The following is a 25,587-nucleotide window of genomic DNA, read 5'->3' on the forward strand; positions in this document are numbered from 1 at the left end:
ATAGCCAGGTCTTTTTCCCAGGGTAGGGGAATCCAGAACTAGAGGGTTAAGGTGAGGGAGGATAGATTTAAAAGGGACTGGAAGGGCTAGTTTTTCACAAGCTGCCAAAGTGGGTGATGCAGGTGGATACAATTGCAAAATTTAAAAAGCATCTGGATGAGTACATCATAGGACAGGTTTGGAAGGATTTGGGCCAAATGCTGGCAAGTGGGACTAGATCAGTTTAGGATATCTGTTCGGACTGGACAATTTGCACTGAGGGGTCTGTTTTTGTGCTCTGTAACTCTACGACTGTTTGACTCTATAACTGTTATGGGGAATGAACAACATCGTCAGACCAGGACAGAGGAGCATAAAATATGTCAGGCGAGGAAAAAACATTGTCAGATAATTTGGTGCAGTAAATCTGATTTTCTGATATTTTTACCATCTGCATCTGTACAACCAGTATGGCTGAGTTTAAAATCTTACCTAATATTACAAGATCTAAATAATAGATTAAACAAATGTCACATATTAGGGATAATCCCTTTTATAGAAATATTTCTGTGCTCTACACATTAACTTTAGAAATCTCTGACAGTAATTATAAGGGCTAGAGCAGAGAAAAAAATTGGAGATGCAGTGGTGTTATGCAATAAGTTGGCAAACTGTGCAATGGAATATTAAATGTGTATTTACAATCTACTGCAAATATGTTTTAAAGAATAGAGTGAACTGAATGTAATTGCTGCTGTATGGTGTTGCAGGAGTTGTGCTACCTTTGCATGCAACGTGCTCTGAAGAATTTCCCTATTGATGTTTCGGAGAACAGAAGAAAAAGGGAAGAAGAGAATGAACAAATATTACAGCAATATCAACAAATAAAAGATCAGGAAGCACTCTTCCAGGAGCAGGTTATTTTACATATTATGAGCAAAACGTAACTGCAAAATTCTATTGGAGCATACACATGTGATAATAGTGATAACTGATAATTTGACCATTTGGGAATGGCTTTTTAAAACTAGGTGAGAGCCTAGTTTTATGGCTGGGCAAGGTATGTAATGGACATATATAGTTATAAAACCAATAGTTTTATGCCCTGCTGAAGTTGATCATCTTGCTATTTTATAATAGTGACAAAGAAATAATTGGTTTTGGAATAATTGGAATTGGTTTGTGAATATCTTTAAAATCTTAACTTAATAAACTGAAATGTCATGCAACTTCTCTTTCATGAAAAGGAGTGACAATAAATTAAGAGAAAGTGAGGACTGCAGATGCTGGAGATCAGAGTTGAAACGTGTGGTGCTGGAAAAGCACAGCCAGTCAGGCAGCATGTGAGGAGCAGGAGAGTTGATGTTTTGGGCATAAGATTCCTGATGAAGGGCTTATGCCCCAAAGGTCGACTCTCCTGCTCCTCAGATGCTGCCTGACTGGCTATGCTTTTCCAGCACCACACTCTTTGATAATAAATTAAATATATTATTATTAAATATATATTAAATATATATTATTAAATATATATAATATAAATATAAGAGACAACTAGAAAGTGCAACTGTAAACAGTAGTCACTAATTTATTCAACTAGTTCAATATTCATCCCACATGCCTATTCTTTTGATATTATTAGGGCAGGCATTTTTTCTCGTCAATTGGATGTGGTCCCAGGTTCAGCGTACCTAAAGTTTGTGTTGTTGGTCCCGCTGTCTCTGCATTGTTTTGCAGATTCTGGTTCTGTGCTTGATTCTGACTTGGCTGGAGTACGTTGTGTACTTAACAGGGCTATTGCTTTGAAGTCAGAGAAGAAAGTTTTCTGCTAATTTAATTGGAAGGCTTTTTCATGCTTTCCATCAGCTACATATTGTATAAAATATTTGGCTCTGTAAGGTTTAATGCTAAAGAAGTTAAGCATTAAGCTCCACTTAACATGATGATGCCATCAGGAAATGGATGGTTTGAATAATTCTGGATTTTTGTCCTCAAAATCTGAACAACAATGTCGATCACACCAATGTAACTGATAGCAAATGTTGCAAGTCTGAGAAGCTTCTGATCTTCTACTTGAATTGATATACATTTGTATGAAATTATGTTTCTCTCTTTAGGCTTTTGCTTAACTATACCATCTTATCAACACATTCACCTCAGTTACATTACCCACTTCTTATCCAAATTCACACCAGCTTCTGCTGGAATAATCTTTCTTTCCTTTATTATTACAAAACTTGAATATTTTAATGCTCTGTTGGCTGACTTCCCATCCACCACTTTGCATAAGTGTCAGGTCACCCAAATTTATATTGCCAGAATTTTATCCCACATTAATAGAATTATTTTAACCCTGAGCAAGTCTTCATTGGCTGAAGGTAGAACAAAATGAATGCAAAACATACATGTTGATTTAACATTCAGGCCTAGAATATTTCAACTTGCTTGCTTCATTTATATAGCATGTGTGTTTTCTCCATTCTGGCAGGAAGAGGGTGCAGAATGGCTGCTTCTTGGTGGCTTAGACGTGAACACTGGGGAAAGAGTTACAGAAAACAAATGTTGTAGTTGAGGCAAGAGAATGCAACTTTCTTGTTAATCTGGAGGAGAACTCCTATTTATTATAGCCCAATAAAGGAAGATTTTAACTTAACTGGAAGGCTTTTTCATGCTTGCCACCAGCTGCATGTTGTAAAAGATGTTAGGTTCTGTAAGGATTAACGCTAAAGAGGTTAGGCATTAAGCTCAACTTAACATGATGATATCATCAGGAGATGAATGGACAGAACAATTGGTGGGCGGCACGGTGGCTCAGTGGTTAGCACTGCTGCCTCACAGCACCAGGGTCCCAGGTTCGATTCCAGCCTCGGACGACTGTCTGTGTGGAGTTTGCACATTCTCCCCGTGTCTGCGTGGGTTTCCCTCTGGGTGCTCCGGTTTCCTCCCACAGTCCAAAGATGTGCAGATCAGGTGAATTGGCTGTGCTAAATTGCCCATAGGTTAGGTGCGTTAGTCAGAGGGAAATGGATCTGGGTGGGTTACTGTTTGGAGGGTCGGTGTGGACTTGTTGGGCTGAAGGGCCTGTTTCCACACTGTAGGGAATCTAACCTAATCTAATTCTGTCTTCATCTCATAATCTTAACAACAATGTTGATCGCACCAATGTAACTGATACCCGATTAGTATCATACAATAAAGTACAACTAACTTAGGATATGAACCTCTTCTTGCTGGACTACTTAGTAGTTTTCCTCTATCACACTGGGTCAGTCGGGCCCTGTAGATTGCAAACTAAAAGGGGGATGATAGCAGCAAATCTACATTATATGACCAAGTGTCTAACTAACTCATTCAATATGATGAGCACTGGTGAGGTTTCTTCTTCCAACATTGTGCCAGCAATAGGCATTACTTCATCTTACAACCCCTCTATCTAATCTACTTCCTCAAGGAATTCTAATCAGTTCTTCAAGCATGATATTCCCTTCATGAAACCATTATGACTCTGCTTAATTAGATTGGGTGCCAACATAGCTACGTTGGTGAGGCAGTGCCTAGAGTGCCAACAAGGACAAAAATCATCACCAGCAGCTCCCCCACAATTTATGGGAATGGCTCACTAAACCCTAGATTGGGTTATACTTGGACAGTGCTGAGCCTTTCATGGGTTCTGTGTTCTTAGTCATTGTATTTGTCCATTCAAAGTGGTTGAACCTGCGTAGGGTTCATTCATCAAACACAGGGATGATAACTGAAAAGCAGTGAGCATCTTTTGCAATACACGGACTCCTGGAAATGTTGGTCATAGACAACAGGCCATTATTTACCAGCAGGGAATTTGAATATTTCCTGAAGTGTAATGGCATTTGGCATGTAAGATCAGCTCCATACTGTCTATCACCCAATGGTCTGCTGGAGAAAGCAGTCCAAACTTTGAAGGCAGGCTTAAAGAAACAACCTACAGTTTCATTCAATACCAACTGTCCTGGTTCTTGTTTGATTAAAAAAACCAGCCCTCATGCAAAGACAGAGATAGTTCCAGCAGTGCTGCTAATGGGGAGAAGACTCTGCACTAGTTAAATCCAGTCTTCCCAGAACATTGGGAAGGGTGAAATGGCCTCAGAAATGCCAATGCCGGACACAAGATTTCTCTATAAACTAAAGAGGCAGTTTACTTCAGGGGATGAAGTTTGGTGTTGAAAACATGGGAATGGCCCTGCATGGGTAAGAGGCATAGTGAATGCGGGCTCAGGTCCCATGACACATGAAGTTCGGGTTGGAGAGGTGGTCCTGACCAAGGACCACATGAAAGCTGCAACCTCACAAATGGGGCAGGACTAAAACATGCCCCACCTCTCAGAACATCTGGCAAGGCTGTCAGAACCTGTGGGTTCTCCAACTCCACCTAATGTTAAAGAAATCACTGAGATAGATGGATGTGGCAGATGTCACATCCTCGACGATGTTACTGCTGGAAGTAGAAAATGAATTTCTTCAGAGATGCACCGGGCGCAAGAGGCAGGTTATGGTCTGATACATGCTGCTGGACCTGGTGTGAAAATGCTCCAGGAGAAGCTACAGGAAGAAGAACAGGTCTATGTCCAAGGACCTAGAGCAGAAGGAATGTAATGATTAGAATGATCTCATAGGTAGGTAGATCTCATAGAATGTGATTTCTCTGATTGGGGCTGATTTTAAAGAGTCCAGTTCACTCTAGGAGCTCGCTCTGAGGTGGCTAAATCAGTGTCATGTACCATGCACGTGTAAATAAAGGGTGATTTGGTGACAGGATGCTAGCTTCATAGAGTTATTTTACTCCTGAATTGTCTTTCCTCCTAAACTCCTTTCCCTGGACACTCCAGCAAACTCTACCCTAATTACTTTGCATTTCCCTTATTTAAATTTAGCACAGTTGATTCCAAAATTTGTTATTCTAAAATTGAATGTAGTCAACAGAATTCACTTGATGAAGTCTTTAAAGAGAATGGGAATTATTTATTAGACTGCAGAAGGCAGGTGTCCTCCATTTTAGACATGGATTTTAGACATTGACTGGTATCCTCCATTTAAGCTGCAGAAAGCAGAATTCCTCCATTTGGATTGCAAAAACATAGAAAAATCCTTCAGTACAACAATACTGACAAGTAACATTGTTGTACAGCAGAATTGAGTGCTTTTAAAGCAGAGACAATAAATAGGCAAATTAGAAAGAAATTGTAATAGAAATCATATTGCCCAGATTTAATTTCAGAGCTGATCCAAATGTAGTGCAGATTTAAAAATCTTGGAGTAAACAAATCTTCACAAAAGAAAACTACTTCCAAACTAGACAACTAAATTAGAAGCTGAACAAATAAACATGTATTCAACTGGGACTGTACAAGACTATGTTGTAGTTTCCCAAAGCAGAAAAGAAGAAGAGATACTTCTGATGAACTTTTTAAAACGTTTGATAACTGCTTTACTCTCAGAACAAATGAAATTCTTCAAAGTGCAAGATTTAACAGAACAGTTCAGCATCCAGGGAATCCATTCATAATTTCATAATTTATACAGGTTGGTGGAAAACTCTGACTATAGAGCTTTGAAATCATAAATCATAAGCTTCATAACTACAAAACAGGGCCTTGAAGTACTATGAACATTTTTAACTTGTAACTTCACAATGTGTTTTTTAAAAGAGGCTGATGCAGCTAGAAATGGCTGCAAATTGAAATTAAGTTCTCTGGAAAGAGAGACTCTAAGGATATCACACATTTATGGGAAATTCATGTTCCAAAGTATAGATACATTTTATATTTTTTTCCCTTTAAAGAATGTGCAAGCACAGGGGTCAACAAGCCAATTTAATCTTCTGGAGTGTGGAGTTAACATTCTTGTGCCTATCAACCTGGGTTCAAGTGTTAGCAGACTATGAGGTCACAGTTGAAGAACTATGCCCAGTCACTTCTCTGTTGCTGGTAAAGGCTGCCGCAAAATCTGTGTATTAGAAGTCAGCTAGCCAACAGCCAGCTGATAGAAAATAGGACAACAAAAAGATTCTCTCTCTCACCCTGAATTTTGGAATTCAATCAGTCGAAAGGAATCAGAGCTATACAATCTCAACTAATCTGCAAAATTGAGGATAGTGAGACCGACTGTTAAACTTCATCATCAATGCTGCCAGTAACCTTGTAATGACTGTGACATCAACTATCCATTGTTTATAAATAACTCACAACTGATCTGTACATATTTTAAAAAAACTTTTATCTTTTTGCACTGACCTCATTTCTGTGTGTATGCGTGTTGAGTATATATTCCTTCTCATATGTGCTGATTATTGAACTCATTTCTTGTTAACTGAACAAGACTGGTTAAATTGGGTACTTTTAATGCATAAGGTAAGTTGGGTCTGGGAGAATAGTGTCCACAAGGGAAGGAGTGTATTTTCAAATTAACCTTGCTGCAACCAACCAACTGGCAAGCTAGTTTATTTCGCCTCACCTGGTATTTAAAGATTTGGGATGTCCAGTCTGGAGCAATAACAAATTGAGAAATCTTCAATGGGGCCTGGATGTAACAATAAGAGACAGAATTATTTAATTGTATAAGTCCTGCCCTTGTTTGTTTTCCCAAAATGCATTTATCCAAATTAAACCAAATCTGCCTCTCCTCAGCCCATTGACCCAATTGATCAAGATTTCTTTGTAATCTTAGATAATCTTCTTCACTGCTCACCTGAATCCCATGTGATCTAACTTTACTAATTTGTCTACCATGCAGAACCTTGTCAAATGTTTTACAAAAGTCCATGTTGACAAATGAACTTATGGAGGTTTATAAAATGATGAAGGGCATTGATAAGATGAACAGCAAGGGTCTTTTCCCTAGGGTGAGGGAGTTCAAAACTATGGGGCATATTTTTAAGGCAAGAGAAGAAAATTTTAAAAATACATGAGGAGCGTTTGGACAGTGGTTCGTATGTGGAATGAACTGCCAGAGGAAGTGATGGATGCCGGTACGGTTACAGCTTTTAAAAGGCATTTTGATAAGTTCATGAATTGGAAAGATTTGGATGGATATGGGCCAGATGCAGGCAAATGGGATGAGTTTGGTTTGGGAACATGGTCGGCATGGACTACTTGGACCAAAGGGTCTGTTTCCATGCTGTATGACTCTGATTATTATTGGATTTGCTGATAAGTCATCGTCAAATTTATTACAGTGCAAAGAAGATTTGACTTTGGAGAAAGAATTCAGAGGTTCTGGAAGCAGATATCAGAAAGAACAACAGGGAATTCCTAAGAGGAGAAGGTCAATCTTGTCATAAGAATGCAGTAGAATTCATTCGGTTCATACGGTAACAAAACCATGATATGGCACATGAGAAGCCTGTCAGAGAATAATTCAGACAGAAAATAGTGAAAGTCAGTGTCAATGCTATGGAGCAACTAAACCTGAGAGGCACAAGCTGTGCAGTGTTCAGTTATTGTAAAAGAAGAATATATCTGCAAAATAACAGATTGCTTCCAGAAGATGTGCAAAGTAGCACAGAGTAGCAAAAGGTCAAATAGCTACTCACGTAGAGATATTGACAAGGTGGAGCTACCTACAATAGAGAAATCTGATGTATTCCTAGGAGAAATTGGTGATTCAAGCCAATTGTTTTGACAAGAAGAGATTCAATCAATGAATATTTCATTAACTTTAAGCTTGGTACCAAGCTAGTGTCACTGCATAGTTAGATCTTATACATTGGTTGAAGTAACAGATTACAGTTTACAGCTGTGAAATTATGTGTTCAGGGAGGTATAGATCTCAAGATTAAAGGTATGCTATAATCAATTTTGAGACATCAGTGATAGGACTACTGGTGAAAGAACTGTCAGGCAAGGAAACACATGTCAAGAAAATGTTCATTGTTGAACACCACCTAGTCTAAGGCCAGCTGATAGATATCATAGGGTTGCCGATACTCATGGTGGAAACCAACATGTATACAGGATACATTGAAAATATCTCTGTTGGCATGAGTTAAATTTTGCATACTATTAACATGATGGCAATGATACACTATAGGCAGAACTGGTTTCCATTCCAATCACCAGCAAAAAGTGTTCAGGTCAGAAATGTCAGCAACGTTTGTGAGAAAACTCAAATGATGAGAAAATAATGTACAATTATAGCCTAATTGAGCTAACTGATAAATTTTTAACTGAAGTTGTTCAGACAACAACACAGCTGATAAGCACAGCAGATTTGACTTATAACAGATGATGAGACAACTTAAGTTCAAGGGAACTTTTAAATGCTTCATTTTTCAAGTAGAAATCAACAGTTACCAGAGTCACTGATCAGTTGGCGCATCAAACCTCAAGTAGTATGATTGAAGAAGTGAACATATTGCGTTTACCAGTAAAGTAGCCACATGGAGTGAAAGCAAGCATCAACAAGTTGAAGTAGAGAGTCAGTATACTTCAGCACAGTTTGGCTGACAAATTGACAGTAAAGATTTCACACAGAATACAGATGGGCTACATATGACTCCACGAAAGCCAAACTGAAGTGGGATGACCAATGTTCACAGATTCAGGACACAGTCAAGAAGAAATTAAGTTGTTGTAAACTACATGGAAGAAAGTGCCTGGTTCAACAGAGCTATACCCCCTGAAGGGCATTCATCAGATTAGAGATCCCATGGGTGGTGATGTGGGCCAATTGTCTGTATCAGCATGAAGTAAGCCCTCTGTGAAGGAAGTTTAGGAAATTAACGATAATCCAGATGAGGTAGTGGATCAAATTCCTGTTTCAGCAAGAATGTTTTTTTCCAAGAAGGACACCTAAGAGACAAAAAGATTTTCAATTTAAAGAAATTTAGACATCACATGATCATGGTTAGAATCAAGGCTCCAAGTCAACAGGAAATGAATTATGTAAGAAAAATGAAACATCCAGAACACCTGAATTTATGATGTCAGAGAGTTGGAATGAGATGGGATAGAGGTAAATATAATTATATAAATGTTAACATAACTGTTAATAATGGGCAAAATGTTTGGGAAGGATGTAGTGCTGTGTGTTTGGTTATGAAAAGGTCAATGCTGAGTATTTACTTTTATTCATTTGTGGGGTGTGGGCTTCACTGGCTGGTCAGCATTTATTGTCTGACACTAGTGCTTAGTGGTGGTGAGCTGCTGTCTTGAACTGCTGTAGTTCACCTGCTGTAGATTGACCTACAATGCTGTTGGGAAGGGAATTCCAGGAATTTGATTCAGCAACAGTGAAGGAACAGCAACATGTTGCCAAGTCAGAATGGTGAGTGGCTTGGAGGGGAACTTGCGAGGAATGGTGTTCCCATGTATCTGCTGCCCCTGTCCTACTGGATGGAAGTGGTCATGGGTTTCTAAGGTGCTGTCTAAGATCTTTGGTGAATTTCTGCAGTGCATCTTGCAGATAGTACATACGACTGCTACTGAACATTTGTGGTAGAAGGAGTGATGTTTGGATGTGGTGCCAATTAGCAAGTTGCTTTGTTCTGGACGGTGTCAAGTTCCTTGAGTGTTGTTGGAGCTGCACCCATCCAGGCAAGTGGGGAGTGTTCCATCACAGTCCTGGCATGTGTCTTGTCGATGATGGACAGACTTTGAGAAGTCAGGAGATGAGTTAGGTGGCACAGTATTCCTAGTCTCTAACCTGCTCTTGTAGTCACTGTGTTTAAGTGGCAGATCCAGGTGAGTTTCTGGTCAAAGGTAACCCGCAGGAGCTTGATAGTGGGGGAGTCAGCAATGGTAACAAGGGGCAGTGGTCAGATTTTCTCTTATTGGTGATGGACATAGGCTGGCATTTGTGTAGTGCAAATGTAACTTGCCACTAGTATGTCTAATTGTGGATATTGTCCAGATCTTGTTGCATTTGAATATGGACTGCTTCAGTATCTGAAGAGTTATGGATGGTGCTGAACATTGTGCAACCGTCAGTGAATATCCTCACATCTGACCTTATAATTGGAGGGAAGGAAGCATCTGAAGATGGTTGGGCCTAGGACACTATCCTGAGGAACTCCTGTGGAGATGCCCTGCATCTGAGTTGACTGATCTCCAACAACCATGATCATTTTTCTATGTGCCAAGAATGACTCCAACCAAGAGGGAGTTTTCCCCTGACACCCAGTGATTCCAGTTTTGCTAGGGGTGCTAGATTCAACACTTGGTCAAATTGATCCTTGATGTCAAGGGCTGTCACTCTCACCTTACCTCTGGAATTCAACTCTTTTGTCCATTGTTTGAACCAAGGTCTGTATTGAGATCGGGAGCTGAGTGGCCCTGGCGGAACCCAAACTGACTTGTCACTGAGGAGGTTATTGCTGAGCAGATGCTGCTTGATTGCACTATCATGACACCTTCCAACATTTTACTGATGATCAAGAGTAGATTGGTGGGCAGTAATTGGCTAGGGTTGGATTTGTCCTGCTTTTAAGTACAGGGCATACCTGGGCAGTTTTCCACATTGTCAGGTAGATGCCAGTGTTGTTAATGCAGTGGAAGAACTTGGCTAGGGGAGAGTCAAGTGCATTAGGTTTCACCCAATTTGATGTTATAAGGACTTGTCTGGGGTGAATAGCTCAGATCTTGGGGGATCCAGGCCTCCTCGTCATCTTTGTAACAATGTCTATCATGCCATAAAGTATCATCATAACTTGTACTTGATTACTTTCATGCATTAAACTATATCTTATTTAATATCATGACAGTGACGGAGGGAAGCTGGTATTGAATAGACTATCTCTAGAAAGAAAGGGTGGCTTTTGGGAAGGAGGGCTCAAGGAAAGAAAGAACTGCAAAAAGGATTCTCAAACCCAATGTTAACACGACCTCATTTCATGTAAATGCTGTAAATAATTATCTTATTATCTTTACATTCCTATTTGTAATGAACTTATGTCAGTGGAATGAAGAATCTCCACTTCTTGATTTTTGGGCTTTCCATGTATTCAAATCTTATATTAAATTGCTGGTGCAGTCAGCAGGATCACATGGTACTTGTGTAAGGTTTTGATGGATGAAGGTGAAAGGTGCCTGGCTGAAACGAAACAGATGGTGGAGGAGTTGAGACTGGCACTGTCCATGAGAGAACCGGATGTTGGAGGTTCAGATATTGACAGAAGAAGTCAGACCTACATGCCAAACTCAGGCAAAGGCTCCCCACATAAATCCCCTTAACACTATGGAGGAAAGAAATGGTTCTTCTAGTCAAATATTCCACATGATGACTAAGAAGCTGGACAGACTTGTGGATAGAACAGAAATATCGAACCATCTGGTAGTTGAAGACTAGATTGAGGATGCGCAGCTGATTATGGCATCTAAGGGCTTCAATATGCTTGAGCAGACAATGATCATGGATTAAAACATTTATGCAAGAAAGCCTGTTCAAGGAAGTCTACATTGGATCTTTGAGGTACTGACAAGGGTTTTGGAGATAGCAGTAATGTGACATAGCTTTGGTAGAGGTTTTATGAGTACAGCAAGCCAAAGGGGAGGACTGATTTCCATGTCCCTGGACCTACTGAAGTTGTTCAATCATATCATACTCCTACATTCCTCCTTCAAATCAACCAGAGACAGGATGCTGAAGGACCACCCAGCAGAAGGAGTAAGAGATAGAAATGTCCATGAGGAGACACTTCTAATGAGACTACCACCAGTAACCATGACCACCACTACCATCAGGCACAGGGACCCCATCCTGTGCTACACCCTCCCTTTCTCCTCAATGTTAAACTTAATTTGCTGTTCTGCTGAGAGTCAGGTCAGGGTGAGGTTTTACATATAGCAATGTGGACTTGCCCTACAGTGAGTGTGAAATTTGGCAAAGTAGAACTATGCCTAATTGAAACAGGAGTGAAAGTATCTGCAACTAACTCACCAGTTTTTCCATGAGAATCTTGGTGGGGATTATAAGTTGTTTGGTATCTATTCTTTCTTTCAGGTCTCTGCTTTGCAGGAGTTGGACATTGTCTATCATGACTTTGGGGTGCTGGTGTTAGACTGGAGTGGACAAAGTTAAAAATCACACAATACCAGGTTATAGACCAACAGGTTTATTTGGAAGCACTACCTGTTGGAGCACCGTTCCTTCATCAGGTGGTTGTCCATTGATGACGGAGTGGCGCTTCAAAAGCTAGTGCTTCCAAATAAACCTGTTGGACTATAACCTTGTGTTGTGTGATTTTTAACATTGACTGACTATCATGGCTACATTGTGTTCTTCCTATCTGACCTCAATCACACTGTTCGTTACCTGGGATTTCTAGTAGTTCATGACCCGATCGATACTCTTGTGGAAGTAATGAAGTTGAAAATACCCATAGTTTTGGAGTTGAACATATGAAGACACATCTTGGCATCCTTGGAAGTTATATATGGTAATTATTATGAGTAGCATATTACAAGGTTGACAGATAGGGCACAGAAATCTTTGACTTTGCTCTAGGTACTCAAGGTGTATCAACCTGTATGGGAGACGAGACTGTCTAAATAGCAGAGAATTGGGCTGTTCTTTTAGCTGCTGATGGCATCATTGTTTTTGAAAGCTAAGGTGAACCATCTCTAGCTAATCAACATCAGACTTTGCTAGAATGTCACTTGTCCCACTTGGTGTGTCTGTGGTATGATTGGAAGATTGGCTAACTAATAGAAGACAGAGTCTGGAGTAGGGGGCATTTTCAGGATCCAACCTGTAAATTGTGGTGTACCACAGGGATCAGTGCTGGGGTCAGAATTGTTTACAATATATATTCATGACTTGGATGAGGAAAATGAATGTACTATCACCATGTTTGCAGATGCTGCAAAAATAGTTGGGAAAGCAAGTAGTGAAGATGACAGAATGAATTCTTAGGTAGATATAGACAGGTTAACTGAATGGGCAGAAAATTGGAATATAGATCAGCCATATTAGTGTGTAATGTTCAAACATATAAAATTCTAGCAGATAATTAATACATTGAAATGATAAGCAACTAGCAAAATTTCATATTTTCCATTTGGGACATTGGAACTCTGATATTTCTTCTTGTGGAAAAATATTTTATTCAGCATTGATATGAGTAATTTTCTCATATAATAGTTTATTGAACGAAAAGTTATTAGATTATGTCAGAACCTTTGGTGTGATTGACAAAAATATAACAGAACTGTTGCTTATCTTTTCCTTGAAGGCAATGGGTATAACTAAATGGTCACAATGGGTCCACCAGCTAGAAACATGACTATGGTCATTCTGGGAGGCTTGATGCGATTAAATTCGAATCAAGTGATCCCTGCTTGTCATCAGGCCTTCTGGGTCCCAGAAAGTAACTCTCCAGAACACTTTCTTTTTTGCATGTGTTTTCACTTTTTGGTGTTTGAACTGAGCCCCTGTGAGTCATCTGCACCTTTCCAGATGAACTGATCCTCTGTGAGTTGGACCTGGACCTCTGTGGATAGACCAAACCTCTGCAGAACACTGAACACTTTTTGTGTGCTGTGAGGTGAGCAGTTGCTGCATACTGGAGTGGAGTCTACCTTTTGAGAGTGGCTCTACCTTCGGGAGTGGGCCGAGTCCCTGTGATTTAACTGTATCTTTACAATGAACTGTATCTCTGTGATTGGGCCTGGACCTCTGTAGATGGAATAGGCCTCTGTAGAGACTGAACACCTGTATAGGCGCTGTGAGGTTGCATTTGCTGCCTTCAGGAGTGAACTCTGCATACCAGAGCGAACTGGCTTTGGTAATGGACTCTGTTTTATTTTTTTGCTGGCTGGTTTTATCACCTGCATTGTCTTGCGTGTCCCTGGATCTGGGAGGCCTTACTGTAAGCAAGGAAACTCGTAGGTGGTCCTGAAAGCTGTCACCCCGAGAGCTGGAGGATGGGTAGGCCGTCCTGAGAGCTGCAAAGTGGGCAGGCCATCCTGATGCCTGTCGCCTGGAGCCAGATGGTGGGTTAGCCACCCTGAGCAACGTCGTCCTGAGGATGGAGCAAGACGGGCTGTCTTAAATGTAGCTGGAATGTGTGTCATGGTAGACCGAGTGCCAGAAGGTGGGTAGGCCATCTTGATGCCGATCGCCCTGAATGCCGGAAGTTAGGTAGGCTGCCCTGTGCGCCATTGCCCTGTGGAAGGGGTGGGATGGGTTGTGGACCGAAAAGGGGCAGACTGAGGGCCGGAAGGCGTGCGGGCTGTCCTAAGCACTGTTGTCCCAGGCAGGGACAGGCTGTCCTAGAGGTGGCCGGAAAGCGCATTGGGGCAGTCCATAGGCCAGATGGTGCATCAGGGTGGGCAAGAGCCAGACGGTGCATAGGGGCAGACCGAGAGCTGGAAGGCAGGTAGGCCATCATCAGCACTGTTGTCCTGGGAAGGTACTGGGACAGGCTGTCCGAGAGGTGGCTGGAAGGTGTGAAGGGGCGGTTAGGGAAGCTGGTAGGTGGATAGGCCATCGTGATTGCCGTTGTCCTGGAGGGAGTACAGGACAGGCTACCCTTGAGGTGGCCGGAAGGTGTGACAAGGTGGACAGAGAGGTGGAAAGGGCATGGAGCGGGCTACCTTGTGGCTGGAAGGTGGGAGGGATGGGTGGATTGCTGGTATCTGTGATATATGCACGATTTTATCATTTGGTTGATTGGACTGTTTTGTATGTGTTTGTGTTATTATTTTCTTTTTAGTGAGATAAGGTGGGATTTGAGCTTCGTCCTCATCTTCCTGCAAATTGGTTGTACACTGGAGTTTGGGGTTCTGGCTTTGCTGCCCCTTTCCCCTGTAAATTGCTGTTTCTTGTAAACTGTTGTTCATTATTAACTGTTTGTATTTTGTACAGTTTGATAAAATTTTTAAAATATAATCAGGCGATTAGAATCTCCTCAGTTCGGGCAACTGACTCTGAGCTGGCTGGCCTCAGCCGGTGTTACTGTGGGCTTTTGTTTGTTGGTTTTATTTGATTGTGGGGAACTGGCTCTTGAGCTGGTTGGTCACAGCCGGTATGTCCCTGGGTTTTTGTTTTTGGGTTTATTCATTAATGAGGAACTGGCTCTTGAGCTGTGCTGGCCACAGCAAGTAGCCCTGGGGGATTTTGTTTGTGGTTTTATTTCTTTGTGAGAAACTGGCTCTTGAGTTGGTGGGGCCTTTTTTTTAAAAAGAGCTGTTTTTTTCCCCTTCTTCATGAACTGACTTTAAGCTGACAGGGTACAGCCAGTGGCACTGCTGGGTTTATTCCTTTTCCTTGGGGAACTGAGTTTTCAGCTGGCTAGTTGTACCAGCGGTATTGTGATGTTGAGAAGATGTGGGAGTGGAAGAGGGAACTTGGAGTTGGGACTTATTATTTGCTCGATGGTCAGCTGTTACTTGCCCTGTCTCGATTCCTGTGCATGGGCTGAACATCCATGGTGAGCCCAACCTCATGGAGTAGGCCAATTTGTTGTGTGGGGGAGTGGATTGTGGTAGTTGAGTGGACCGGACCTCATGGGGGAGTTAAGTTTTTGTGTGCACCCTGCCATTGGAAGGAGGACCTGCCATCGGGAGCGAACCCTGCTATCGGAGGCAGGTTTTAGTTTGGGATTCTGGATGAGATGGCGAACTCTGGGAGTGCCCCTATGTCGGGGGCAGCCCCATTTTGTGAGTAGACTCTGTCTCATCAATGGACTATGTTTTTGAATGGACTCTCGTGGTTTGCACTGTACCCTTATGTGCATATTGTGTTTGCGCTGTATCTTATCATGTATTTTGTGATTGAACTGTGTTTACATATGTATATTGCATTTTGTGTGTCTCTGGGAAGAGTTCATTTCACTGGGAGTGCTGGCATATGGGTTTCCTTTTATGCACTTATTCAGCTGGTCTTTGTGTGTTTTTATTTGGAAGATTGTGAGGCAGTTTACTTTGTTGGTTCTGTGTATTGCTTTTCCTGTTGGTTATAGGGGGACTTTGAGGCATTTGTTTTCAGGATCCCATTTCTTTGTAGTTTTGTTTTGACTGTTCACTGGTAGTGTGTCACGTGTTTGTCAATATGTATAATGTTGAATTTAAAAACAGTAACCAGGAGATTAGAATCTCCTCAGTTCAGCCGTCAAGCTGGCTGGCCACAGCCAGAGTGTTGTGTACAGGTAAAGGAAAGGTGACTTGGTGATTCTGTGCTGGTATTTCAAGATGTCTGGGTTTGGTTCACGTAGGTCAGACAAGAAGGCCCCATTGATTAAGGGAGTGAGTTTAATTAAAAGTACAACACTTTGGGAGAGTCTTACTCTGGCTCGGTATCAGTGATGATACTTGAGGCCCTTCAGTTACCTTATCTGACGACTAAAGGCCTCAATTAGATCCAGTGGAAAGGCCACCCTCGAGCTTTCCCATCATGGACTAAATTAGTGTGGGGAAGGAATATGATGGAATCTTCACCCTGCACCTTCCTACCTCATTATACAACACACATCCCCACACCTCCAAACCCAGCTCTAAGATTGGGAATTAAATTCCACCAAATGCTGTAATTCTTTCTTAAATGTTGAACTTTAAAATGCACTGACAGCCTACCATAACTGTGCCAACCATGATGCCATTCTAAGATAATCCCATCTGCCTGCACAAGGTCCTCATCCCTCTATTCCCTGCCTGTTTATGTGTCTGTCTGAATGCCTCTTGCATATTGCTATCATGTCTGTTTCTACCACCTCTTGGGCAGTGCATTCCAGGTACCTGCCACCCTCTGAGTAAGAAGCTTGTCTAGCATATCCTTTAAAATTCTCCCCTCTCACCTTAAATCTAAGGCTTCTTTATGATTAAAATTGAATTCAATAAAATATGGAATTAGAAGTTAATCTAATGGTGACAGTGTAATCACTGTTGATTGTATGTATACAGATGTAGGAAATAACTAATTTTGTGTACTTTAAATGGCAATGTGTGCTACAAATATTCTCTTGACATTTTTATCCATTTTGTTCTTAATTGCAGTTAATGTATTTCTGTTATGTTTTAGTGTGAAATGTTGGCTAACAGAGAAATCAACCAAAGGATTTCAGCATTCAATATAGGAGTCGCTGAAGCCAAAAAGAGAAAGAAGAATTCAAAGTGCAAAGACTCTTATGTAAGGCATAAACAATGCATGAATGTGCTGTTTCTGGAATTATTTGCTTTAAGTATATTTTACATGTAATCATAAAGACCCAAAACTTAAATATTTGAAAGTGAAAATCCAATGACTTTTCAATGGCAAAAATGACAGTGATTTTAATTAAAAGTACAACACTTTGGGAGAGTCTTACTCTGGCTCGGTATCAGTGATGATACTTGTGTTTAAGATTTTTGTGATTCATGCACATAGAAATTCTGCTGGAACTAGGGCATTGTAGAGGTTCAAAGCCACATTTATTCATATTCAGGAACTTTGTGCTCTGTAGGAGAAGGGAACATATCCAGCCAGACATTGTGTCTTTTTTGAATTAAATAAAAGTTTGGGAATAATAGCTCCCTTGTGCATTTCCATAGCAGCAATTCAATGAATCAGAGCTGACCCAAGTTCTGTGCAGCCACATGGGCAAGCTGCCTCTGGAGGTGCAACAGATGCCACTGTAATTTTTAGAATGAGGCTTGAAGACATCTAAACTTTATGATAGCCCTTGGGTTTTGGTTTAGGAATTTATTGGAAGTATATCATCTGCCACATACCTGAAAGTGGGTTTACTTTCTGGAGGTGCTTTTGACCATTATTACCACATATTGACATATCTCACAGAGATCTTGAAAATCTTGTGGAAATGTTCAAATTCTTTACGGAAGCATTGATAGCTACAAGTCTTATTAGTTCTTTAAATTTATCTGAAATCAGGCTTTGAACTTCATTAACTTCATTTTCTCAAGTCACAGAAGCTGGTTGGGCCTCTAGATGCTGTTTAGAGGGTTTGCAGGCACCAATTTAGGCCACCTGCAATATTGGCAGCAATGCTAAAGTAGAATGAACTGTAGGATGTGAATGAAAGAGGGGAGAAGGGAGAATAGCTGTTAGCAGTGGCCTATAGTTGAACATGACTTGTCCTGCTATATGGTAGTGGTCATGGGCTTAGAAGGTGCTGACAAAGGAACTTCAATGAATTTCTGCAACGTATGTTGTAGCTGGTATATGCTGCTGCTACAGTGGGCCAGTGATGGAGGGATGGAGAGTTTGCAGATGTGGTGTCAATCAGCAGGCTGTGGCATCCTGGATGATACTAGGCTTCTTGATTGTTGATGGAGCCGCTCTCATCCAGGCAGGTGGAGACTATTACATCACATAATAACTTCTTTCTTGTTGATGGTGGATAGACTTAAGGAGCCAGGAGAAAAGTAACTCACTGCAGGATTTCTAATCTCTGATCTGCTCTTGTAGCCACTGTATATATAGGTAGTCCAGTTCAGTTTCCAATCAATTGTAATCCTTGGTAATGGGATTTTGATAGAGAGGGATTCAGTGATGGTAATGACCTTTAACATCAGGGAGTTATGGTTACATTCTGTCTTATTGGAAATTGCTATTGCCTGGGACGTGTGTGCTGTGAATTTCACTTACCACTTGTCAACCCAAGCCAGGGATCTGACCCAAGCCCAGTCCAGGTCTTACTGCATTTGGGTATGGACTGCTTCAGAATTTGAGGAAGGACGAATGTTGCTGAACATTATGCAATCAGCAACAAATATCCTACATCTGACCATACAACAAAGGGAGGGTCACTGATGAAGATGAAGATGGTTGGGGGCCTCCTCAGAAGGTCAAGTTGAACCATCCACTTGGCACGTTTGGCCAAAATTGTTACAAATCTTCTACCATAGCTTTTGTACTGACATGTTGGGTATTTGTGGAGCCTCCTAGAGTGAATTGTTTAATGGTCCACCACTATTCACCATTGGCTGTGGCAGGACTGTAGAGCTTAAATCTGGTTCATCGGTTGTCAAATTGCTTTACCCTGTCTATAACTTGCTGCTTATGCTGTTTGACATGTAAACAGGCTTATGTTGTAGCTTCACCAGGTTGACACCCCATTCTTACGTATGCCTGGCACAGAACCTAACATGCCTTTCTTATCACTCTATATTGAACCAAAGGTGATCCTATTAAAGCAGGAGGTATGCGATATGGATTGTGTTTGAGTATAATTCTGAGATTGATAATGGCCCACAGCGTCTCATGGATGCCCAGCCTTGTGCAAAATCTATCCCATTTTAGTACAGCGGTAATCCCACACAGCATAATGGAGGATATCCTTAAAGTTAAGACAGGACCTTGTCTCCACATGATTGTGCATTTGCCATTCCTAGCAATACTATCGTAGGCAGACGCATTGGTGAGGATGAGGTCAAGCAAGTTTTTTCTTCTCTTGGTTCCTTCAGCACTTGCCACATACCCAGTCTAGTAGCTATGTCCCTGCTGCGTCTATCCTGCCAGTGGGACAGGACATACCCTTGGATAGTAAAGGTGTTGTCTGGTACTTGGTCTGCAAAGTATGATTCCGAAGTATGAAGATATTAGCTGTTGTTCGAATAGTCTCCCAATTTTGGCGCTACCCCCAGTTGTCAATAAGGAGGAGTTTGTGAGATCAGCATGGCTGAGTTGTTGCTTTTTTGCTAGTACCTAAGTTGATGCCAAGTGATTAATCTGGTTTCATTCCATTTTAGGAAAGTTTTAGCATTTCGATACAACTGACAAAGAGCAGTTAAGAGTTAATCACATTGTTGAAAATTTAGAGTGAGTGATATGTAGGCCAAATCAGGTAAAGGTAGTGGTTTTCATTCCATAAAAGGAAGCTGCACAAATATGCCTGTTCTTTATAGGATATTAGTGCACCAAACTATTTATGACAACTGACAATAGTTGCATGATCATTATTAGATTTCTAAGTCGTAATTCCAAACATTCTGCAAATTCCACCATATGCTATGGAATCCAAGTCCCCAAAGCATTGCCTTGGTCTCTGACTTACTAGTCTAGTGAATATAAGACTATGGTATCACCACCCTCAAATATAAAATTGGTAAATTAATGCAGAAGTTGTTGATCCGTACTGATTTACTATAAATGCATTTTGCATTGTAAATTGAGATTTTAAAACATATATCATTTAAATATTTGTCTATGATTTCAAGTTGAGACAGCAGGATATTTTGTGTACAGGCATTTTATTGCATTCAACATCAATTACTTTGAATATATGCAATTAAGCACATCTGGTGTTTAAACGTTTGCTTTCATTACATTTTGAACAGTTGCAGATATCTGCTTTAGCAATGTAATTTGTATTTATTTTTGAAAAAAATTGTTGAAAAGTGTGCTTTTACTTCTTAAAAATTACAATTTTGAAAAGTAATATATTCAATACAACATTGAAAATGTGTTTATTTTATGTCTAATATATCTGAGAAATAATGTTTGGGGTTTGCTTTCAGAAAGGATACATATTTCAAAACAGACTCTTGACACCACCAGTCTTTCTGAAGCAACAGCAGTACGCACGGTGCCTAACTGAACAAATTCAAGACAAAAAGCAAAGAGAGGAAAAAAAGAGACAGGATGAAGAGTTTATGGATCGCTTGGAACAAGTTCAATTGGCTGAAGAGTAGGTTGTTTCAATTTATTGTTGGGATGTAGCCTATATGCATCAAGTTTGCAATTTGACCATGGAGGCAAGTAGCCACATTATATGAATGTCATTCAGAAGGCCAGCATTTAATCTCCCATGAGAACGTGTTAGTGAACTCTGTATTAACCTCTTTCACACCTAGAAAATGGATGGTCTAATCCAGCATTGATCTTGCATAATTTCAAATGAATGAACAAGAATATTGGAAAGAACTAAAATGGTCAGAAGAGGCTGAAGTTGGAATAAATTATTCAAAAATGTTATAATTTTTGAAAGAGGTTATTTTCATAGTGATACTAATTATTGTGACCTCCATGGAAACCTATAAAGTTAAAAAAAAAGTTGAACTTCCAATTGATAGCTGAATGAATGGCACTACAAAATGTCAAATTTTAGGAGTTTTAGTATAACGAAAGACTGAAAGCATATTGACTCAATTCTATTTTCATTTGTAGGTACTTACACTTTAAATTAATAAATGACAATTCTTTTCCGTCATTAGCACCCATCACACTTTAGAATTACAGCCCTTTTAATAAACTGTTCAAGGCTGTTTCCAGTGGTTTCCCATATTTCCATTTGGTCAAGAAACATTTGAGACCACCTCCAGGCATTTTCTTCAATTTTCACAGCATTCTTCAAACCCACCATCAGCAGTAAAATTTACTAAATGATTCCACCAGCCATGCCAGCATGAATATTCTGGAAGCCTTAGATGGCCAGGGTTTACATTTCCTTTACTCAAGACGGTTTCCCTTACATACCTGGCAATGGCAGCTCACAAAACTAACCAGTTTATAGTTTAGCTGACCACACAAAAACTCCTGTCTGAAATATTTATTGAACTCAAGGAAAGCCTGAAATGTTACCCCAAAATGGCTTCCTTGGCCCTCTTCCCCCAGGTGTTATGAAAGTATTGAATAAATATTCTTGACCTGAATTCCCTTTCATCTGAGAAGTAAATGTACACTTTACAACACAATTGTTTAAACCCAATATCTCTGACATGATTCTGGGGCTTTGGGAGCTCAAAATCTACTCATTGTTAATCAGAGGCTGTTATTATCTCCCAGCATAAATACATTCTGAGTACAACAAACTAAACCTTCCTTTGATCATGAACAATTAAATCACCAGGATTAGTGTAAGGCAGAATTCACAACGTGATTGTGAAGCTTGTTGGTAGCACATCCACAAGCATCCACTCCATCCACTACTGATGTTCAGTAGCAGCATTATGTACAATGTATAAGATGTACTGCAGAAATTCACCAAAGATCCTGAGACATGAGTATCCAAATGCATGACTACTTCTGTCTAGAAGAAGGGCAGCAGATGAATGGAAACATTACCAGCTGCTAGTTCCCTTCCTGCCATTCACCATCCTGTTTTGGAAATATATTGCCGTTCTTTCACTATTGCTGGGTCAAAATCCTGGAATTCCCTCTTTAAGGGCATTATGGATTAACCTACAGCATATGAACTACAATGGTTCAAGAAGGCAGTTCACCACTACCTTGTCAAGCACAATGAATGGCAGGCAATAAAATGTTTGTCAGCCAGCACTGCCCCGCAATCCACAAATGAATAAAACAAAATGACAGGTCACATGAACCCATTCATTTACCCTAAATGTAAAATTTTAGTCCCAAAATATAATAATATTATAAACCTCATAATTGTAACATAATGACGATTGTATGCTACCTTAGATTCTTGGCTGTGTAGGTTCATTTCCATTTTTAAAAAAACTATGGGATCTTTCATATTCCATCCAAGGTTCCTGTCATTTAGTACCTCTATCTTTGCTGATCTCCACTTGATCCTATTCCCATTGTAGTGATTTAAAAAAAAATTCTCATGCTCCTTTATAGTTCTCTATATTGTGTCAATCTATTTTATTCTTGTAACCTCCTTCAACCTTATGTTCTCGCCTGCATGATTTACATTTCTAACTTCATTCTGTGTATGCTGGTATATTCTCTTTACTGTACCATCACAGCAAATCTTTAGTCATTGCATTCATGCATTCTTGAATTTTCTTCCAAAAGTCTTCTGACTTTTTGTATCTCTCTAATCTTTGCCATTAAAAACTTCATCAAAACAGATTTCTTGATCATATGCTGGATTTTATTTGCCCTTCTGGGAGAACATGAAAAATATCAGAAACTCTCCCCATTCCATGCCCCCAACTTAGCTGGGTCTATTAAGTTATTTCATTTTATGTCTGCTTGCAGTTTTAACAGTGTTCACAACTGAGCTGTGGTTTTGTAAGGACTGAAGGCAATCAGATTAGCTAGCACATCCTTCCAATTGTAACAAATTAGGCCACCCACACTTTGTTTGGCTGTGGGATAGACTTCTTATCAATCTGTTGACTGGCTTTCTGTAAATCTCTGCCCAATCTCTTTAGTAAGCTTCTTAATTCTTGTTTGTTGTTTATTCTTATTTTTCAATCTTTTTATTGTCTATGGAATTCTCAGAGATTTCTGAACAATTTTGATACATATTTTGTCAAATGTAAAATTACAAACTGGTCCAATGTATAATTCTTTTCTAAAAAATGTCTTTTGTTTTATAGTCTTGCTGTCCAGAGACAGTACTATCAGAAGGAGAGGCATGAACAAATAGAGGCCTACAAGAAAGCACTGGATGTGCAGGTAAATAATTAAGAAATATGTGCATACATAAAAGGAGCACAATAATAATTAGTGTTTGTTTAGACATCTATGTAAGAATCATTGAAGGGGCAAAGACAATATACAACAGTGAAAAAAAAACAAAGCAAAATTTCCTGCCTTGTATCAATATTACTATTGCCATGCCTGCTTCTACCATGTTTGCTCTCAATGCTTTCCCCCAGGCAAGATAAGGGAGCAGACCCTAACCTTCAATTTCAACTTAGTTTTACCATGTGAGATAAATAAGGCACCAGCCACAGAAAGCTTTCTGCAAACCACCCTGGGTTGCATTTATGTTTTCAGTTTGTGTATTTACTGAAATTAGGTTTTGAGATCAAGTTGTTTATATGAGGCATTTATGGGCCTTTGGATACAATCTAGACTTTAAACATGATAATAGGTGGGATCTTATAGGAGACTTGGTGCTTTTTTTATAAGACAGTAGCAAATTGCCAGCTTGAGGGTTTTATTGCTTCTTAAATTCTTTCTTCATGGCTCAACTCACTTCATAAATGTTCAGCATCCTATTCCACCAAACAAGCTAGAAATGGTGCAAGCCTAACCATGCAAATCAGAGCTCGCCGCTTGATTTGAAGGACTTCTATACTGCTTAGGACTAGAGAGCATTTCAGGGCATAATCCACAGGCACCAGATGCACGTACCTTTCATCCTTTGACACTGAAGTCTAGAATTTGCCATGTTCTTGCGACCACCATGGCTTATTTCCAAGACATTTCCAAACTGTGTAGGAAGCACAGACACCAGGCAGCTAGCATTGAAAGACTGCTGCAAGGACACTTTGTGCTTATGGCCAGGGCCCCAGCTCATTGTTTGGACCAGACTGCAGTGCATGGCTGCTTGCTTATATTCTTTGCTCTCAATCGTGTAGTGCATACCTGCATGTTTGGACCATGCCTGCCTTGTCTTGCCATGCTAATTATTGAAGTCACAGAACCAGTCAACTCATTTGCTGGTCAACAGTCCTTATTTAAGGGCTGTATTGCAGTATACAGCATCAATCCCACACCTGAACCATGTGCCAGCGGCCTACACAATGAACACACTGCATATGCATTCAGCAAACACTGATATCTCAAAATGTCAGAGGAGTAGTCTTCACCGAAGTCCATGAAATAACCCATCAGTCTGGGGGTACCCACGCAGTAAGTCAAAGACGGACACTTATCCTCTTAGTGATTGATCACAGTCAGGGGCATGTCTGGGTAATCTCAGTCAGGTAGTCCATACGTTTGTAGACTAGGTTAAAAATCACACAACACCAGGTTATAGTCCAACAGGTTTTGTTGGACTATAACCTGGTGTTGTGTGATTTTTAACTTTGTACACCCCAGTCCAACACTGGCATCTCCAAATCATTTGTAGACTAGGGAGTGGATCATAATCAGTCCTGTTGCTCCACAGCAGTCAGAATGTTGGTATGGCTAACCCTTTCAGGAGATCTGTACACCACCAGTACTCCACTTGTCTGGTCACTTCTTGTTCAGTTTGGAACGTTCAAGGTATGAGCCACAGTCAGTCCAGCGGGTCCATCCAGAAAAACTAAGGGTAAAATGAGATGGAAGGAGAACAAGAGGGTTGTGGGAAGGAGAGGTGGTCAGTTAGTCTGTGGGACTAAGGGCTGCAGGCTGAGAAAAGAGGGGATGACAATGGTGAAAGGAGCAACATTATCTACAAGGGATAGAAGGTAAAATATAGATTGAAAGGGTGTCATGTGGGAGTGGGGTTTGTTCATCGTCAAGAGTACCCTAGCATCAGGGAGGAGGGGTACAGTGTATGATCACACCTTATATGGTCATCACTGGGAGGCAAAGATGGGCAGGTACAGGCTGTGAAATCTGATTGGATGGTGACTTGGGAAGGTGCATGGCTATGGGGTTCACGGGAAGGGCTACAGAATGAAGACCTGGATGTTTGGAAGCTCATGGACATATAAAGATAGAGGCTGGAAACCACTGTTCGAGGAGCACTCACTGTCAGCTTCCATTATGCTGGAAATTGAAAGTGCACAATGAGGAAGAAATCAGCTGCAAACACAGATGGATTGGACAGGATATGTTGCTCAACCGTTGAGGGGAAAGGGCTGCAAGATCCATTAATTTTAAAGGGAAACAATACATTATTCACCAACCCATGCACCGTATAGAACATAGATCTGCTGTATCCCTTATCCTTTGGCATCCTAAAGCATTGGCTCCCTGTATGCTGCACAGCTCCCTGCCCCAGACATTGCTGGTCACCTTATTTACACCAACATTTTTGGACATGGGGCAAGGAAAGATGGTTGATGGTGT

The 25,587-nt window shown here is 40.5% G+C and overlaps 1 protein-coding gene across 1 annotated transcript in view; it reads left to right on the forward strand.

The window, feature by feature from the left end:
• The window catches only part of LOC140481479 (coiled-coil domain-containing protein 81-like), a 114,940-nt gene that overhangs the window by 62,525 nt on the left and 26,828 nt on the right, over positions 1–25,587 (forward strand). The window contains exons 9-12 of the mRNA XM_072577734.1: positions 750–896; positions 16,963–17,070; positions 20,400–20,569; positions 23,175–23,253. Coding sequence (XP_072433835.1) covers positions 750–896; positions 16,963–17,070; positions 20,400–20,569; positions 23,175–23,253 — 504 coding nt within the window. The remainder of the gene's footprint in view (positions 1–749; positions 897–16,962; positions 17,071–20,399; positions 20,570–23,174; positions 23,254–25,587) is intronic.

Source organism: Chiloscyllium punctatum, chromosome 9 (assembly GCF_047496795.1).
Source record: "Chiloscyllium punctatum isolate Juve2018m chromosome 9, sChiPun1.3, whole genome shotgun sequence".
NCBI lineage: Eukaryota > Metazoa > Chordata > Chondrichthyes > Orectolobiformes > Hemiscylliidae > Chiloscyllium > Chiloscyllium punctatum.